The 20,137-nt window shown below is 33.7% G+C and overlaps 1 protein-coding gene across 1 annotated transcript in view; it reads right to left on the bottom strand.

The window, feature by feature from the left end:
* Positions 1–20,137, bottom strand: part of DMD (dystrophin) — a 1,828,382-nt gene that overhangs the window by 1,501,598 nt on the left and 306,647 nt on the right. Inside the window, 2 exon segments of the mRNA XM_078146592.1 lie at positions 2,059–2,300; positions 18,443–18,530. Of these exon segments, the coding sequence (XP_078002718.1) occupies positions 2,059–2,300; positions 18,443–18,530 (330 nt within the window).

Below are 20,137 nucleotides of genomic sequence, written 5' to 3'. Positions count from 1 at the left end.
TCTAGTCTAGTTAAAATCATATTCTTGGTGCTTAGGATAAAACTTTACTTGAAAGTCTTTTCACAGAATAACAAATTTTAGAGTTGGAAGGAAACTCAGCTACCATCTAATTGAACTTATAAAATTCACACTGTCACATGTCCCTAAAGTGGGCAAACAAAACTCCCAAAGCAGCCATTCCACTACTGGGTAGCTATAATTGTTAGGATGTTTTTCCTGACATCAAGCACAAATTTGTCTCATTGTAACTCCCAGCCATTTCAGTGGTTTCTGCATTCTGGAGCCAAAGCCAACTAAGTCTAACTCCTCTTCCATAAGACAGTTCATCAGATGGCTCTCCAGACTCTTCCCCCAGGTCTTCTCTTCCTGATGCTAAATATCTACAGTTCCTTTAATCAATTTTCATTGGATATTGGCTAAAGATTCTTCATAATCCTGGATGCTCTCTTCTCAGGGAGATAGATATATATATAGATATATATATAGATATATCTATATATAGATATATATAGATATATCTATATATAGATATATATACATATATAGATATATATATTTCAGCTGAAATTTCCCATAAAAAGAGACAGATAACTTCTGCTCCATATTGTAAGCATCCTAGAGTCTTTGTAAGAGACGTGCCTAATACAATAGGGAAGGTCTTGTAAATGACATAATTTGTTGTTGACCATGTAGCACATTCTCATCAGCCCCTAAACCTTTGGTTTCTGCTTTGCTTTACTATTCTCAGCAGCCTGAAATGCACTCCACTACACAAGATTATCCCTAAGGACATACACATATAATACAGAGGAATGAAAATACATAGGGAAAGACACCGAGGCAACCAAACTCCCCAAAACTATATTGCTCTGCTACATAGTTCTCATCTAGCTCTCATTTTCACCCCTATCAATACGGACTATTCCCTAGTCTAAGGGCCAGTTTAGGAACACTTACCCAGAAGGCTAGGGTAGCTCTCTTTTTATAAGCTGCCTATGGGAAGTCAGAAGGGGAGAGAATTTGGTGCCATTGAGCTATACATACATCAGTCCCAGTGCATCCATTGCCTAGCAGGTTTCTAGTCTCTACTCCCTCTAATTTATCATATTTATAGCTTTTAAATTTATCTTCCTAAAATACCATCTTTATCTACTGCCTAGTAAATTAAATCCAATTTCTCTAAGTCTATTCACTTCCTAATTTCTTGTTTTATATTTTATCTTCTTTTTCTACTCTTGTGGCTTTTCATAGGCCTGTTTTCTACCATGTATATATTTTATTAGATCATATATGTCCAGTACAATAACTATGGTGAAGCAACCAGCTTTTATCCCTAGGTTGCTGGCACTATGAGAGATCTTCCTATGAGAGATCTCTAAATGTCCATCTTTGTGCTATCCATTTCTCTGCAGGTCCTGCACCCCAAAACATCACCTCCTCTCTTGAGATCTTTCTCCCACCTCCACCCTCCCTGACCCCACCATCCCTCTAGGGGGACTGGATGTTCTATCCATTTTTGTTTAATCAGGAAGGAGGACAACCACAGGCAGGCTGCCCTTTGTGAGAAAAAGGTGGGCATGCCAAAAGGGGAGGGAGAAGGGATGCTTATATTCCTATTCTCTAGAGCTCGTTGACAAAGTGACTATAACATAGTAGCTGCCATATTAGAGACATACTCTTCTTCATCATAATGCTTGTATGTATGAAACCTGCCAAGATGTATCACAAAACTGAATGGTGATTCTTCAGGGGGCACACTGCATAGTTGCTCAGCTGCCTCACTGACAAAAGTTGTTATACAATTTTGCCCAATAGGCAAAAAGAGTTAACTAGCCTTAGATACTTTAAAAACATCCAAAGGAATTTGATAGCTTTATGGTAAATGTTTAAATGTTCTTTTACCCAAAGGCCAAATTAATTGATCTTTACTGTTATTGAATTAAGTTGTTTGAAAGGTGAGAGGCTTGTTATAAAAACAAATTGCAGTCATGCTCTGAAAAAATGGTAGCAAAACATCCTTTCATACTGCTACTAGAAAGACAAGGGAAAATGGCTCACCTTACAGTTTTTTAGCTGCATTTTTACTGCAGTAGGTTCTGCAGCTGGTGAGGCTTGTGCTTTCACCCAGTTTTCAGCAGCGGTTGTCTGCTGCTCCAATTTCTGTAGCTGAGTGTAGAAGGTAATGATGTTGTTTTGATACTCCAGCCAGGAAAGTCTTTCATTTAGCAACTGACAGAACTCTATCCATCGGCTGTTCAGCTGTTCAGAGGCTTGCTTGATGCTGTCTGCATTGCCCCCTTCTATAAAGACAGGGTGTTCGTTTTAAAATACTTGTCAGCATTTTCTGAAAATTAGCAAATCTAGAACAGGAAAGCTTCTAAGTGGACAGAGGCTTAAAAACGTCAATTTCAATTCTGACCTATAACTCATATGATTTTTTTTTATCAAAAAATGATGAAAACACAAACCAAATAGATGAGGAAAGACATGGAAGAATAATGTTGAACCAAAGCTTAATACTTAAAACTAAGGGTGATTATGTAAAGGGTAGGTGGAAGTTTTCCAAATTTATGGTTTTGCTAGGGGTAGGGGAAAGGGCTTGTTTGGTTCAGAAGTGGAGTGACATCAGCATGGTGAACTCCCTTTATGGAAACTCCTTCTATGATGCTAATTGGTAACTCCTTTATAATTCATAGTCTTAGAAAGATTTCTGAAACCCTGAGAGATTGTGACTTGCTCATTATTGTACAGCTAACATGTCAGAAATAAGACTTGATGATTAATGTTTATAGTTAACTGTCTCTAAATTATGAATACTTTGTTTTTATAACTGTTCAACTTTTATTTTACAAAAATATAAACACAGATTTAGGAAACTTTTAAAATCTAATTATTATATTTAAGCATATAAGAAGAAATCAATTCTCAAAAATGTAGATATTATTACTATCTTCCATTAATGATCAGAATTAAGCATATTTGCTTGTAGATCTGAGACACTGAAATTGTTAGAAGGTAAAACAATCTGATAGAATAAAATTACATTTTTTAAAATAAAAAAGTATACCTGATCTTTTTTCAATTTCCCTACATTTGATACTAGGCAAGAGGAAATAAATCAGAGAAAATGCATGTATATGAATCAAAATATGATATGAAAATTATAATAAATATTAAATTAAAATAGTATATAAACATAAAATTCATGCAATACTGTAGATTTAAAAAACCCAAACATTCTGTAGCACTATGTATAAAACATGAACATGTACATATAACTATGAAAGCCTACATATTCAAATTACCTGAATTTATAGTGCTATATTTATTAAATAGTGACTTTGTATATTAAGGATAGGGGTAGAATACAATAGGGATTGACTTTATGATTTCATTGTTATGGTGAACTCCCAGGTATGGAAACTCCCTTTTTCAATATAGTTCAGCACCTTCTTTGCAACTTATAATTTCAGAATTGCATATAATACTTAGGAGGTTAAGTGACTGGTTCTGGATTACATAGGTACAATGTGTCAGAAGCAGAATATGATAAAGAAGATAAATAGATCAGGAAATGATTATTTAATTTTGATATAACTAAATTTGTCCTGATAACTATATATCTGTATCTAGAATTGTGATTTCATTTGTATAGGGAATACATATATACATATATATATATATTTGTATGCATGCATACACACATACATACATATATATGATGCTGCAGTGTGAGAGGACATAATACAAACACATCAATCAATGTAGTAAAAGAACAATTACTATAATTCATATTTCTATTGTATCCCCAAATTTACAAAATATCCAGCAGAATATAATTATGTGACATTAGAAATTCTGGGCTTGTCAGTAGCATGGCAGATAGTGTACTGGAAAACCTGAATGTAATCCTACCTCAGATACTTAGTAGCTATGTGACCATGAGCAAATCATTTGACACATTTTGCTCATCTATAAAATGGTGATAATTTTATCACTTAAGTTGGGGTGATGTAGCTGAGGATGATTAAATGAAATAATATTTGTAAAGAACTTGGCAAATCTTATAATGCTCAATAAATGTTGCTATCATTTATAAAAACAAAAATAGTAGTGGTATGGCAATTCCATGTAAGAGTTTATATCTAATTTGAGGGTTCAAGAAAGGATTCATGAAGGCAGAGGTAGAATTTTGACTGTTGGATCAAATTCCTAATTAGAAAAAAATTATTTTAGAATGCAGGATCAGTATGTAAAATGATATGAGCTTATAATATGTGTTGAAGTCATATTTCCAGGAAGGCAGTTTTGTTTCAAGTTGTAGATGCTACATGAATGTTAAGTTAAAAAGTTTAGATTTGGGTACTGGAAGACCAAAATGAAAAAGACCTCGGTTCAATTAAAAAAGTATTTATTGTGCATCTACTATAAAAAAAGGTACTATGCTAGGTAATAGAGATACTTCACTACTAAGACATGTCTGTGATCTCATCAGTGTGGTTATAGCAAGATCCCAGATGTGAAAACTCTCTTTTTGAATGTAGAGTTCCACTCCTTCCCTGGACAGAAATTATAACCTATCCACATCTTATTGTCCTATGTGACTCCTGCCTATTTCTTCTCATAAATCATGAATAAGGGTATACTCAATACACAAAGAATTTTCTTCTCTCAACGATGTATTGAAATCAATGGAACAGATGACTTTGGGTTATCACTTGCTCTTGCTATGTGACCAACCCATTTTCCTTGGTAGTCTTTGATATATTAAAAATCACAAAGTAATCAAACAAGGGTATCTCTATTCTATCTTACTAGGAATCTAGATTTTGACAAATATGAGAGATATCTATTTGGAAGAGAGGTTTTAAATCAGTATTTTGCTCTACACAAAACATTTTTTAGGGTAAATGAAAAAGTAAGCATAGAGAGATCTTATAACCACTATTTTTTCAGTCAGTTGTATGTCTAGAAAGATTATGTACAATAGAACATAATTTACAAAAACTTGCTTTTTCTCTTCTCATATATTCCTCAGGGATGTCCTTGATGTGTTTGTAGCTTATTCTTATAAGGATTTTTTTTTAATAAGAGAAAGGTAAATGAGTATTTAATTTTTGATATTTCCTCCATCAATTTTTTGTTTTATTTTATTTTTTTACTTTTTGGCTAGGCAATGGGGTTAAGTGACTTGGCCAGGGTCACACATCTAGTAAGTGTTACGTATCTGAGGCCACATTTGAACTCAGGTCCTACTGAATCTAGGGCTGGTGCTCTATCCACTGCACCACTAGCTGCCCCTGTTTTATTTTTTAAAATAAGGTTCATGATTCTTTCCGAAGGGAAAGAATGTAATAAAGAGATGATAAATGAACCAAATGTAACTGATAAGATCATTTAGGAAGAAAATGTAGAAGGAAAAGAAAAGAAGGGTAATCTAGTAGACAGCCTTAGAGTGTACTCATACTTATAGAAGAGATAGATGATGAATCAGTAAAGGATACTGAGATAGAAAAGGATAGATAGGACAGAATCATCAATTTAGAGTTGGTAGGTACTTTTGAGCTATGGGAGACCCAGAAGGGAGTAGTGTTAGGGAAACCAAAGGAAGACAGGATGGTTAGCAACGTCAACAGCTGTAGAGAATATATGAAAGATGAAAGCTAAGAAAAGACCATTGAATTCAGCAGTGACACAATGTCAGTAAAGCAGAGGAAATGTGTGTTGAGGTGATCATATTTTTATATTTTTATTATAATATATTATTATATTCTATACTATTATATTATATATTATTATATTATTTATTATGTTTTTAGCAATACTGCGTATGACAGATTGCAGAGAAGTAAATTGACACTCAGTAGCCCTGGTAAAAGATAATGAGTAAATAAAGGAGCACGAGAACAGTGGAAATTGGAAAGCATGTAAGGAATGTTAGACACACCTGAAGGAAGAAATGATAGTACTTTGCAACTAAACGGGCATTAGGGGGTAAAAAAAGAGTAATGAGTCAAAGAGTATTCTAAGTCTCTGGGACTGAATTATTGGAAATTGCAATGAGAAGTTGAAACATATAGTGGGCATATATTGAGTTTGGGACATTCATGAGACCTCCAGTGAGGGATCTCCAAATGATAAATATAATTTTTTGACTGGACCTCAGGAGAGGGATCCATGATCCTTATGTATAAAAATTTAAGAAACTTAATTATTCTTCATGATTCCCATTGCATCAAACTCTGTCACTTTCCCATTCCTATACTACTTTTAAAAAAATATTATTTCAGGCTTAGGACCACTTACTAGCTTCAAAATTACCTGACCATTCATAGCTCATCCCAGACTCCATCTATTACAAGATGTCTTACTCAGGAAAATATGGGTAAAATATATCAAAGTCCATTGCTGTTAGTAAATTAATCATTCCTTTCTTCTGCAGTCCACGTTAAATTTTAAAAGAAAACATAGTACCAACAGAGACTACATTTTTCTAACTTTGGTAGGAGGAGCTTTAGATTTTCTATATTCTGTATGGAGTTTGCAGTTTAAAGGGTGCTACTTTATTACAGCTTTTCAGCACTTATGTAGTCAATTACTAACAAGGCAGTTTGCATGTGGTAGCAGGCCTCTTTATGATATTTGGTTTTGAATGGTATTCAGTAAATAGTGTAATGAAAATCTGTGATCAAATATGTTATCCTCATCACATGATAAATAAAACAACAAAGAGAAGTCAAAATAATCCATCAATTGTTTCTCCAATAAAAGCATAATTAAGGACAACAAAAGACTAAGAAATATTTCTAAAAAGGATATTAGCAAACAATTAACACAGGAGAAACATTTGGAATATATAAAAATAAATTTAAAACAGGCCTTCAAAAGTGTGTTCTATGGATTTAAAAGATCAGGCATTTAGAGAGAAAGAAAAAAATGTATTGCTAACTGATAGAGTAAAATAAGTTACTAAGGGAAGGTGGGGAACAAAGAAATCTTTTAAGAAAGGAAAGACTTGATCAAGCAAAGGAAAGGGAAGCCCTCAAAATATATGACCGGTCAGGTATGAAGTATATGTTAAATGGCTCCAAAAAAGATTGATGGCATAGACTGGAAGGAGCTCCAAAGGCTACAAAATAAAAGATTTTTTAAATGTATAAAAAGTAGAAAGGGCAATCACTGTTGGTACCAATTATTGCCTGAAATCCAAAACAAGCATTGAGGGATGAAAAGAAGATTCACAGAGAGTCTAAGCAAAATCTTGATCTTGATTTCTATCCAGAGAGCTTTCAGAGAAATTATAATTAAACTCTAAAAAAAAATGTCCTGGACTTTAATGGTCAACTTGTCAATTAGAGCTCCAACCCAGTATAACAAGGAGGAATGATAGATGGATTTTTCCAATAAATGGATTCTTCATTAGAATGAAGCATTGATAAAAGGATCTATTAAAGATCTCTAATTTAAGTAACTCATCTTGGACAAATAAACAACATTTCAGATAACATCACTTGATGCTTTATTAGAAAAAAAAATTCTGGATGTACAAATCCAAAGTCTGAATGAATGTGACTTTTCATGTAAACCATGTCCCTATTTCACATGATTTCTCAGATCACAAACTTCCTATCCACACAATAAACTTCTTGAGGCCTCAGGCCACTCTCAAAGACAATATTTTAGGTGGGTTTCAAGACCTGAGGCTCAGTGATATTAGGTGACTTGTCCATAATGTCATAACTCTTTTCATAGGAATACTTTGAACTCGGATCTTCTCAAGTTCATTTCTGCTATATCCCATTGCCTCTACCTCAGACCAATACCTTATTTACCATGTTGAAATTTCATATAAACATGACATATATAATGGACATGTATTGCACAATACAACATCCACTTCCCGTTAAAGACTGCTTTATATTAGGCCATTTTAAATATTAAAGTAAAATTGGAAATTTTATTGCTATTGAGATGCATGAACTGTTGTACTTGAGATATTTTCTTGAGATAATAGACTTTTAATGGAATCTCTTTTAAATAGTTTTTAATGGCACAATATAGATTTACAGAAATTTATAGTTGGAAGAGAAACAGTGCGAAATAGGGAAAAGAACGCTGGATGTGGAAACAGGAAAGCCCTGAGTCCAAATCCCCCCTCAGACACTTACTAGCTGCGTGACCACAGGGAAACATTTGAACTGTAAACCTCAGTTTCATCAGCTGTAAAATACTTACATTACAAGGTTGATGGGAATCAGTTAATGTATGTAAAATTAATTAATGTATGGAACACAATCTACTCATTTTAAAATTGAAACTATAGTTCAAAGATGTGACTTGCTAATGGAAATGTGATTTTTGTTGTTCATTGTTTCAGTTCTGTCTGACTCTTTGGGAACCCATTTTGGGTTTTCTTGGCAAAGATACTGGAGTGATTTGCCATTTCCTTCTCCAGCTCATTTTACAGATGAGGAAACTGAGGTAAACAGGGTTAAATCCCTGTCTTAGGGTCACACAGCTGGTAAGTGTCTGAGGCCAAATTCAAACTCAGGAAAATGAGTTTTCCTGACACCACCTTTCTCAGCACTCTATCTACTCTGCCACCTACCTGCCCAAGGACACAAGATTAGGAAATGAGAAAAACACAAATAGAATTCAGGTCCTTGTACTCTTTCTCCCACATGGAATCACTCTGGCTAAATTAGAGCACTAAGGACATTTTTAGGAATTCTCAAATATTTAGTACATTGATACAATCAATCACTAAGGGGGTGTCATTGGGAAGAAGGAACTAATTTCCTAAAAGTACCAAATTTGTTTCCTTGACTTTACATTGATGTGATCTGACCTCAAATTTTCTCTACTTTGAGTTATAAGAAAGTCAACATTATTTTACTGAATCTAATATGAAATGATGTACTATTCTGTTTTACTGTGCATTTTAGGTACAATTAAAATTCAAAATTATACTGCTTTATTCACTTATAGAATTATAGCACATCAGTATCTTAGTATAAAGGTTATGAACTGTTTTAAAAATAGTCAGTCACCTCAATACCTATTTTTCTATTTTGTTTGATATTTAAAAGTGTAAACAACTTCTAACCAGGCATCATGATACTAATTGAAACTATTATGTGCTCATGTATCAGAATCTCAGGGATAACATATTATAATCCATTCACATCTCATACTCTAAACAGCCCCTGAAATAGTCTCTGAATAACTACATTGTTCCCAAAGGAAATGGATCATTAGTTGAAGTGCATCCATTAATTTTATTACCTGTGCCCCATGCATAACAAACTGCTAAAGTATTTTTTAATTGTGGCACTATCCACCATCCAAGTACTTTGGAACTGGCACTTAATGTGAAGAATACCTCATCGAGTATGCTCATCTTTACTTGTGAATCCAAGACAGAAAAAATGCAAAACCTGTGTTTTTATAGATCTTGGCATACAAATATATTTGCAATGACAACTTAAAGTGAAGCTGGCTAGTAAATGCTGTTCTTATTTTGAATGCACTTTATTTTAAGTGTCAAGTCATTAGAAACTTATTTGGCATTCATTTTAATGACCTCCATCATGACACAAGTTCATTCGGAATCCATGAAGAGAAGGGACACATATTGGAGACTAAATTACCAGAGGCTTCATTTAGAGCCAGTTTTGTTTTCATAGTATGGTTTATCTTTCCATTTTTAATATATTCTTCCCAGATTAATAATTTACATAAAAGGCAGGCTGAAATGTATGCATGTTACTGTTTCACCTTTTCTCATTTTTTCTACTTCTAAATGTCCCTGAACTACTATAGACAGATGTTTTATATTCCTCAACTTTTCTTTGACTTCCCCCTGTCCCAGAACTAAACAAACAAAAATCTCCCCTAAAATTTTAAAGTACAAAGACAACTTTTCTAGGTCAAACTCTATTTTGAGACTAGAACCATTTGAAGTGTGTCAGTCAGGGTTTATTAAGTGTACACTGTATATAGAATGCTGTACTTTGTAGTGTGGAGATTTACAGGAAAATGGAAACCAAATTACATGGAACTGGGAGGGGAAGAAGCCATGTGGAAACAGTGGGTGTGACAGAGTTCTCATTACATAAGTGCAGCAAGACAAGGAAAACTGAAAAGTCCAGGTTGTCATATCATGTAGATTAAAGGCCAAAACAAAACCCTAGTAGTCAAGCTAATATGGTTGAACAGAAGTATTTCCGTAAGTGGGCTAGACCACTCTATTTGAGCAGTTAAGTACAGAATGATTCTGTATTGTTCAAATCACAATTTTATTAGATTAGTATTAATTATCTTCTTTAAAGCCGCCATCTAGTCTTCAGTGAGTAATATTTGTTGAGGTATTTTAATAAAGTAATCATGATTACTTACATCTAAATATATTTTATTAAATTTGTTCTTCATAATCTTTGATTACCACATAGGGGAAAAATCATGTTGAAGATTTGTTTGATATTTTTAATCAGAAGGGTAGGAGAGAGAGGGAGTAGGAGAGGGGAAGGAAATGGATGGGAGAGAAGGAGAAGGGAAGGGAGGAGAGGGTTAGATAGGAAAGCATAGGAGAGGAGAAGAGAAGGGAGGAGTTTGGGAGGAATGAGGGAAGGGAGGCTACTTTCAATAACAAAGATTCAACTTAATGTAAGAAAGCATTTCTAATGAAGCCTGTGGAAAAGAAGGATTAGATTAAGCCAAAATCTTTTGGGCCAACACAAATTTCCACCTCCTTGAAGTAGATGGTAATATGCTGACACAGGACTGGGTCTGATTATCCTAAAATGTAAGAAATAATAAAACCCTCAAAGTATAACTAAATAGGAGGGGGAAAAGAGTAGGGTGGATTGGAATTAGGAAATTCTACAGTAACATCAAAGTGCTTATTGATACAAAAAACCTATCTTTTTAATGTTGATACTCTAACTCTTATGCTATATAACCGTGAATAATGAAACACAAAGATTGATAAAGAATCAAATTTGCACATGACCCAAAGGATGAGAAAGGGGTGCATCCTTGGTAAAAGCAGGAAAACTGTCAAGTATGACCTATCTGCAAGAAGTGATGAAAAGAGTCATCCAAGAAATAGATGATTTTTAAAGACTTTAATTGGTTATATAACAAGTCCAGTGTGACACTGGTAGTCACAAAATGTTAAAATACATATTATGAAATATACAGATTATGAAAGAATTATAAGAAAACATGGACAAGAATAAAAAAAGGCATGGAAAGTTGGGATTTTCCCAGATACAGGGAATATCCACTTTGATGAGATCAGATAATCATCAATATAGTTACTTAAAAGTATTAGAATAAATAACTGGTAAGGATCAGTGAATAGTTTACTTAATCATAACTTTGAATTCCTTTTTTAAATAAATTTCTCTACTTGTGTATCAAAATAGTTACATTAGGGGCAGCTAGGTAGCACAGTGGATAGAATACCAGCCCTGCAGTCAGGAGGGCCTGAGTTCAAATCCAGCCTCAGACACATAACACTAATTAGTTGTGTGACTCTGGGCAAGTCACTTAACCACAATTGCCTCACCAAACAAAGAAAAAAAATAGCTACATTCATATAATAGCTTAAGTTGTATAAAGTGTTTGTGAGGTAAAAAGTGTTTCTACAAATGAGGAAACAAATTCAGAGAACTTGTCATTTGCATTTTGCATGACACAAAAAATGTCAAAGCCAGGATTCGAATACATTACTCCTCTTACTTCAAGTCCATATCTTTTCCCACTATAAGACACTGACTTTTTTTTAACCATATCTTTTTAATTTTTTTTAATGTTTGGAAAAGTCTGTTAATCTCTCTCCCAATCAGCCATAATTGCAAGACACTTACTTGGCAGATAATAAAGCCATAATAAAGGCACTGCTACCAGCTTACCACTTACCCTAAGTCAAGAAAATAAACAGCCTCTTGAATTGTAAACCTATAAATCTAAGCCAAAAAAGTGATGGCTGTCATCACAGAAATTATCTCTAGAAAATTTTTCATGCCAACCTGGCTTTTCTTTAATTTCTAGCTCTGGCTTAGACTACTCATGGCTCCTACCTTGTAACTGAATGTGTCAATTTGTGAGATGTAATAGATCTGAAGAAATCATCACAAGGGATTTAAATAACAGGAAAGAAGGGAATGAAAGGAGAAACATAAAATAAATGTCAAAGGATATATGGCTTTTAAATTTATGTTTTGGATCACCCACACAAATATTCCCTTGTAACAATACAGATGAAGCTTCTTTTTTACACCTCTTATATTATATAGATGTGTGTGTATACATACATATATATAGGTACATATGTGTGAATATATATGTGTATGTGTGTATATATGTATGGTTATGTTTCTGTGTATGTACCTTACTATCTGTACACTAGACACAATTGCCCAACAGCAGGAGAATCTTTGATCCATAACTTAAAGCAGTGAACTTTATTCCATAACCTATTTTATTGAATATAAAAAGTAGCACATCCCAAGAAATTCTGTTAATAAAAAGACAAGAAAGTAGTACAACAAGCTTCATTGGTGCTCTAACCCTATTTTCAGGGCTGAAGGTATAAAAAAATTAGGCTTCTCAGAGGAGCTGTTCAATGCTTTAAGAGATCAAGATTAGTTATTCAGCATTGCTTGATAATTCTGTGAGAATGTTCTTGACCCTTTCAGCAGGATAGCCATTCATTTTTTTTTCCAAAAGGAAGCACCTCTTAATGACAGACTTCAGAAATGAATCATTTTGCTGATTAATTGTGCTTCTTCTCTACCAAATGTGGAATTGAAGGAAAAGACTTAAATGTAAATGGTTTGGGGATTAGAGTAAATGGGGAAAAACTTCCCAATGTTAGTAAAGGTTTTTGCTCACTAAAATTGGTTAATGAAGGAAACTTTATAACTAGGAAAATCTACCCTAGTTTTAAGGACTCTTTAAAAAAAATCTGAATATTAAAGACAGTTGAGATTTTGTAAGGTAAAAATAGATCAGGAAGTGGACAACCCATGTAAAAGGACCTGAGGAGACACATGGAGGAAGGGAAGCATTTTCATGTTTGCAGAATGGCAATTAACTCATAAGGTTTCTATGGGAATATGAAGAGATAAGACTGGAAAGGTAGGTTGAAGACAGAATAGGACCAAGATTCATTGCAAAGAATACTCAGTATGGAGTCAGTGGATCTGGGTTGCAGATACTTCATACCTGTGTGACTTTAATTGGTCAAATAATTTAAATTCTTAGATCTTGGTTTCTATATTTATAAGATGATAATGTTGGATTGGATGGTCTTCTTATGTTCCTTCCAACTCTAGATGTACGTGTGATTTCTATATTCAAACTGTTCTTTTAACATTATGTTAAATAAAAAAAATTAACCATAAGGAAAATGGCTTCTTTGTTAATGCATTATATTTTTAGATCTCAGTAACTTTTTTTTAATTATTATTTATATATGACTCAGTCCAACTTGTAAACTAATTTCTTTTTTGGATGAGTCAATTTCTGTGTGACACAATATATAAAATCACACATACATTAAAGGGTATCAGCACATACTAGCAAGAATCTAATATAATGCAACTTATTATTAAACAAATATAACAACATATATACCCAAATGACTAATAGTCCCCTTTAGAAAACACTTTGGGAGGCAATACACTACCTTTATATATCTGTGATATATTTAAATTGCATTTGGGAATTTTAGTGCCTGACTCTACACCAGCAGAGTTCCTAGAAATTAGGGGTTAGTTTGGGCATTCTTCTGATACCAGTATATAACTTGGTCACAAACCATCCACTTAGTGTTAGTCACAGTCTATCCACTCTAGAGAAATAATCACATTATAGAAAGAAATACACTTTACCAGGTAAATGATGGGGGCAGGGGGAAATGACAGAAAGAGAACTCAGAAATTTTGAGGTTATTTTTATATTCTAAATTCTGATGATCATCTTGTAGCAATATTTTGAATAAACTGTGAATTATTTCCCTGGCACAGCATCTATCTTTCTTGACATTTACTGTAGGTGAGACATAAACATAAGCCTAATTGCCTATCCTGTAGGCAGTATCTTTACAGATAAAATGAAGCTAAACATTAATAATTGTAGCAAGTCATTCAGGGGATCTGGATGATTTAGGCTAGAGTCACTTTTTCTTCCCCTTGTCTCCACCATACAACCTCTCTTTCTTCTCAAATACAGGTATTTATATCTGAATCATGTGGAATGTCATGTCTCAGGAGCCAATGGGTCCCTGACACCAACTGCAGGTCATCAAGAAAAAACTATATAACCATTTGTAGGATGAGTTTAAGAGGAGGAGATTCTTGTCCAGGGTGGACCAGATCCATCTCTGATATTCTGTGACTCTGAAAATGTACTAAATTCCTGCACAGGGAACAACTTAGTTATCTGGTCCATGATAACTCTATAAACAATTTATAAATTATAAATTATAAAAAGAAGTATTTTGTCTCAATGGTAATCAGTGAAATACTGATTATTATGTGTAATTTCTCATCAGTTTCCATCCTTTTTTTTTTACTTCTGTGCTGATTTAACATATGTAGCACAGTGGATAGAGCACCAAACCTGGAGTCAAAAAGACCCGGATTCATTTCCAGACTCAGACATTCACTGATTGTGTGAGCATGGTGGGCAAGTCACTTGACCTCTTTCTGCCTTGGTTTCCTCACCTCTAAAATAAGAATAATAAGCACCTACCACTCAGGGGTTGTTGTCAGGATAAAACGAGATATTTGTAAAGTGCTTTATGAACTTTAAAATGCTATAGAATATACCATTGTTGTCACTGTTCATCATCCACTCTTTTTTGTTACTGTCACTTTTCTCTTGGCTCCCATGACCATTTATTCTCTTGGTTCTCCTCTTGCCTGTCTGTCTTTCTTCCTCATGCTCCCTAAATTTAAGCATGAGGGTTAGGTTTCTTCCTTTTGCTTCCAAATTTAGGCATTTCCCAATATTTTGGTCTTATATACCTTATTTATCATGTACATACTCTATTTCTTAGGGATCTCTTCATGCTTATGGCTTTATTTATCATATCAGGGTACATTTAAATATTTCAATGACCTGTGATTTCATTGGTATGGGCATTTCATTCACTGGTGGAGACTACAACTCATCTATGATTTAAAAGAAGGCCTTCTATTTATCTTTATATGAATGACTCCCCAAACTCTACAAACAATCTCCCTCCCAAACTCCAGACTTCTATTTCAATCAGCAGATATTTAAGCTAACTATGAACCGGGCACTGTGTTAGGTATTGGAGAACAAAAACAAAAATCAAACCATGCCTACCCTCAAGGAGCTAACATTCTATTAAGGAAATAATTATATATATATATACACACACACACACACACACACACACACACACACATATATGTAAGTAGACAACATACATACAAAGTATAAATACAAGGTAATTTTGAGGGGATTAGGAAAGGCCCAGAAGATCGGATCTTTGGAGGAAGCTAGAAATTCTCAGAGACATAAATGAGGATGGAGTAAATTCCAGGCATGGCAGAATTCTATAAAAAGGCATGGATGGAAACTACAGATGGAATGTAGCATGTGAGGAACAGCAAAAAGGCCAGTTTGACTGGACCATAAAGTTCATAAAGGGGAATAATGTATATGTAATAAGTTACATTCAAACTTCAGTTTGGGTTAAATAAGATAACAAGTGCTTTGTAAACTTTAAAATGCTATAACAATGTTGGTAAGAACAATATCTTTTATCCTGTAATAATAATTTGTGGTTGGTGTTAGTGAAGTTATAAATGACAAACAGAGGAATTTATATTTCACCCCAGAAGAGAATAATATTGGGTCTTTCTGAGCTCTATGCTCCTGAAATGTCACTTTGGCAGCTGTATAGAGAATAAAATGGAGATGTTAAAGACTTAAGGCATGGAGATCAATTAAGTGACTATTCACTCCTGAGTGAATGAGAGTTAGTGAGAACTAAAATAGGACAATGGCCAGGTGAGTATAAAGAAGGTGACAGAAGTAAGATGTGCCAGAGGTAGAATTGGCAAGACTTTGCAACTGCTTGGATATTTCACATGAAGGAGAACAGTGTTAAAATTGACTCCGAAGTTGTGAACCTAGATAACTAGAAGGAAATAAGAGGAACTGGTAGGAATAAGGATGCAGGGAAAGGTACTGAGTCTGTTTTAGACACTATAAGTTTGAGATGACAATTGAATACTCAGTTTGAAATTTCCAATATGTAGTTGGTGGTATGGTACTGGACAGGAGAGAGAGTAGAGCTTGATAAGTAAATGAGAGAGTCATTTATATAGAAATGACAAGTGAACACATATGAGTTAAGTAGGTAAATAGTAGAAAGAGCATAGTGAGAGAAAAGGGTCCAGAACAAAATCTTGGAGTTAATGTAAAGTTGAGTGGTCATGAAAAAGATAATGATTGAATGAAGAATACTGAGAAGGCGGCAGTTGAGCAGGCAAAACTAAGAGAGCAGTGTCTTGAAACCCAAAAAGGAGAGAATATCCAGTCATGTATGGTCAATAACATTTAATGATACAGACAGTTCAGGTAGGATGAAGATTTGGCAGTAAAGATATCATTGGTAATTTTGAAGAGAGTAATTTTGATTGTCTGATGAGGAATGAAACTAGACTAAAAGGAGTTGTGAAATGAGAGGGGAGAAAATGTAAGAAACAAGTGTTGACAGCTTTTTCTATGAGTTTGTCTAAGAAGGGAAAGATATAGGACAATAGGGGGATAGTAGAGTAAAGTGTTAATGCCTTTTATTTAAGGATGAGGAAGGTCTGGAAGTGTTTACCTTTGTAAGCAGTAAGCAGCAGTAGATAGTGATTGAAGACTAGAAAGAGACAGATGATGATTAACACTGTAGCTTGTCGGGCATACATAGAGGAGTTGGCTTGGGCTAAGAGAAAAGCCATCTCTTCACCAGAGTTTATAGTAAAATAGGAGAAAATGGCAAAAATACCAAGGAGTTTTGATAGTAGGGCAGAAGAGGGAACTCATAGCAAATGACTTTGATTTTCTTACTTTTGAGGTTAGGTTCTCTGGTGAGAGGGTAGGAGGAAGGAGAGGTAAAGGAAACTTAACAACAGACAGATACGTAAAGCATAGTTAGCACTTTGTGCCAGACCTTTTGCATTCACATTATATTTAGTATACAGTGGATACTCAATAAATGCTTGTTATTGTTATAGGATTGATATTATCCCTGATTTTCATTAACTCAATTTTGAAAAATAAGTACAATAAGATCTAAATTAAGTTGTCAGATTTTGATTTTGTCTGATGGTTAATTTTATATACATATGTAAAATTTAAAATATTACTATTTTAGTGCCATATAATTTTCAATTAAGACATATAAGATTTTTCTTCAATAAAAGTTTATTTATGTTGTTTTTTTTTTAAAATAAAAAGTGATTTTGGGGGGGGGTTATTTTTTTCCAGAAGAGGAAAATTGTTAAAGTGAAAGCATGAAAATCATATATAGTATTTTGAAAGACTAATGATTTCTCCTGTTTCCATTATATAATAATAAAAATGAAAAAATATTATGATTGATAATTTTTATGTAGTAGGATACAACTGATTTCCACCTATTACGGAATCTGCTCAAGAGATAGCTAGGTGGTGTAGTGATTAGAATGCTGAACCTGGCGTCAGGCAGACTTTAGTTCAAATCCAGCCTCAGCCTTTTACAAGCTATGTGATTCCAGCCAAGTCACTTAACCTTTCTGCCTCAGTTTCCTAATTTGTAAAATAGGAATATTAATGGTATATGGCTACTATGAGTACAAAGGGAGATAATATTTGTAAAGCATTTTGCAAACCTCAAAACATGATATAAATGATAGCGATTGTTACTATTGTTGTAGTTATTCTCAGGGAACACTGGTGAGCAAACTCCTTCTATCACTATAGATCTCCAACTGCTCTGCAGCAATCTTGGAGAGCTGACTGCCATTTTCAGAGTGCAAGTGACTTCTCCAAGGGAAATACCTGGTACATATGTGAGGCAGGAACTGGGCTCCAGGTCTTCTTTACTCTAAGGACAACTGTCTGCCTGTCTCCCTTTTAAATACAACTTTAAAAATAATTTCTGGGCACCGTGGTTTTAAAATGTTCATTACCAGGATGATTATCTCAATTTCTTTTACGTGTGTATTATATCCATCTGGAAGCACAGTGAAAATGTTTTTTGTTTCTTTTGCATCAAATAATAATAATAATAAAATAAAACCTTGCTTTTAATTTCACTTTGAATTCATCAATGGATTTTCTAATATAGTTCTTGTGATAAATATAAACCTATGTATTTATCAAATCCCTAAGAAGATTATCTAAATTAACTCTGTGTAATTACCATTCACCATCTGTTCCACCAGTGCCTGAGCTGATCTGCTGGCATCTTGTAGTTTTCTGTGCTTCTCGGGCTTTTCTCGCTCTATGGCCTGCAGCATGACAGCAAAGGTGAGTATTTCAATAGAGGGATTCCAAAGCTATACATTTAATCATAACTTCAAAAGATCCTTTGTAGTCTTGAGCTATTTTATGATCCTTTTTTCACATTATGCTCAATGCGTTCTCTATTCTTTCCTGGCATCAACACGATGATTACAACAATATAAGACAACCCATTGTTATACCATCTTTCTATGATGACCTGTCACAAGCATGTACATTCATGACCGTTTCATCTCTGCAGTTCTGAAATCATGATAGCTTCTGACATTTTGCATTCCTACGTTAGTGTACAATATAAATTGTAGCAAGATACTTAAGGTTGGACTGTCAGCAACTTTTAACTATATTTTATATTTTATTTTTATATTATTTATTTTGTTTTATATATATTTATAATATATTTTACATGATAAAAATATTTTTCAACAAAAAGTTGAATTACTTAAAAAATTTTTTCTGGATGTATATATTTACATAAAATTGTGTGTGTATGTATGTGTATATATATGTGTGTGTGTATATACATACATACATACATACACATATATATGTATGTGTGTGTATGTATATATATATACATATATATGTGTATATATATATATATATATATATATATATATATATATATATATATACTTTGCCTTAGTTTTAAAGAAAAAAACAGACTACTTTATATCCACAATAAAACTGAGTACTATATGTGAATGTAGTGAGCATATAACGCATGTAACATAGGAGCTCTTCTTTTTTAAACAATTCTTCAGATGCTCCCATTTTTAAAGGGAGAATAGATGACCTTTCTCCTAACTGGATTTAGATTCCTGAAATATGAAAGTAAAAGTATTCCTTGAATTAAGAAGAGCTGTTGTTGAGTGGTATATTTAACTCACAAATATCTAGAAAAGAATGACATGCAATTATTTAACAAGAGCAAAAATATATTTTAAGTGACAAACACAGCAGAAAGTTTCTATAATCATTTAAAATTTCAAAGATTCAGGTGGCATTGTGTACTATTTGCCCTTAAACAAAACTGAAGACACTTAAAGGCTCTTATTATTCAATTAACACAGGATGAAGATTTTGTTCTATTCCTCATGGATAATGCAATTGTAGATCTGGACCTTAGAGATAATCTAATCAAACCCCTAAAGTCATAAAAGTTAGAACAGGAAGTGACATCAGAGTCATTTTATAGATGAGCAGAAATGCCCAGAAGGGTGAAATAACTTGTCCAAGATCACACAGCTAGTCAGTGGCCAAACCAGGATGAGGACTCATGTTTCCTGATGGCATACAATGACATACCAAAATATCATTATAACAAAGATCCTCTGTACTTTAGGACAGAAGAATTTTAACTATTGGGCTCTTTCTCTAAAATGTGTTTGTTACCATAGATTTTTAAGGAAATTTATTAATTTGTTCAAGACATAAGTGAGAGAATATATAAAGGTATATATGAACTCTTGTACCCTTAATATGTTCCTAACCTAATAACAAAGATAGAGACCAACATATAGATTTCACATATGCTTTTAGAAAGGGATGAGGCCTTTAGAATTATTTTCCCAACACATTATACAAAAAAAAA

This window comes from Phascolarctos cinereus, unplaced genomic scaffold (genome assembly GCF_003287225.1).
Source record: "Phascolarctos cinereus isolate Bilbo 61053 unplaced genomic scaffold, phaCin_HiC Scaffold_726;HRSCAF=1367, whole genome shotgun sequence".
Classification (NCBI taxonomy): domain Eukaryota; kingdom Metazoa; phylum Chordata; class Mammalia; order Diprotodontia; family Phascolarctidae; genus Phascolarctos; species Phascolarctos cinereus.
The sequence above is the reverse complement of the archived record's forward strand: the minus strand, read 5'-3'. Positions and strand labels throughout refer to the sequence as shown.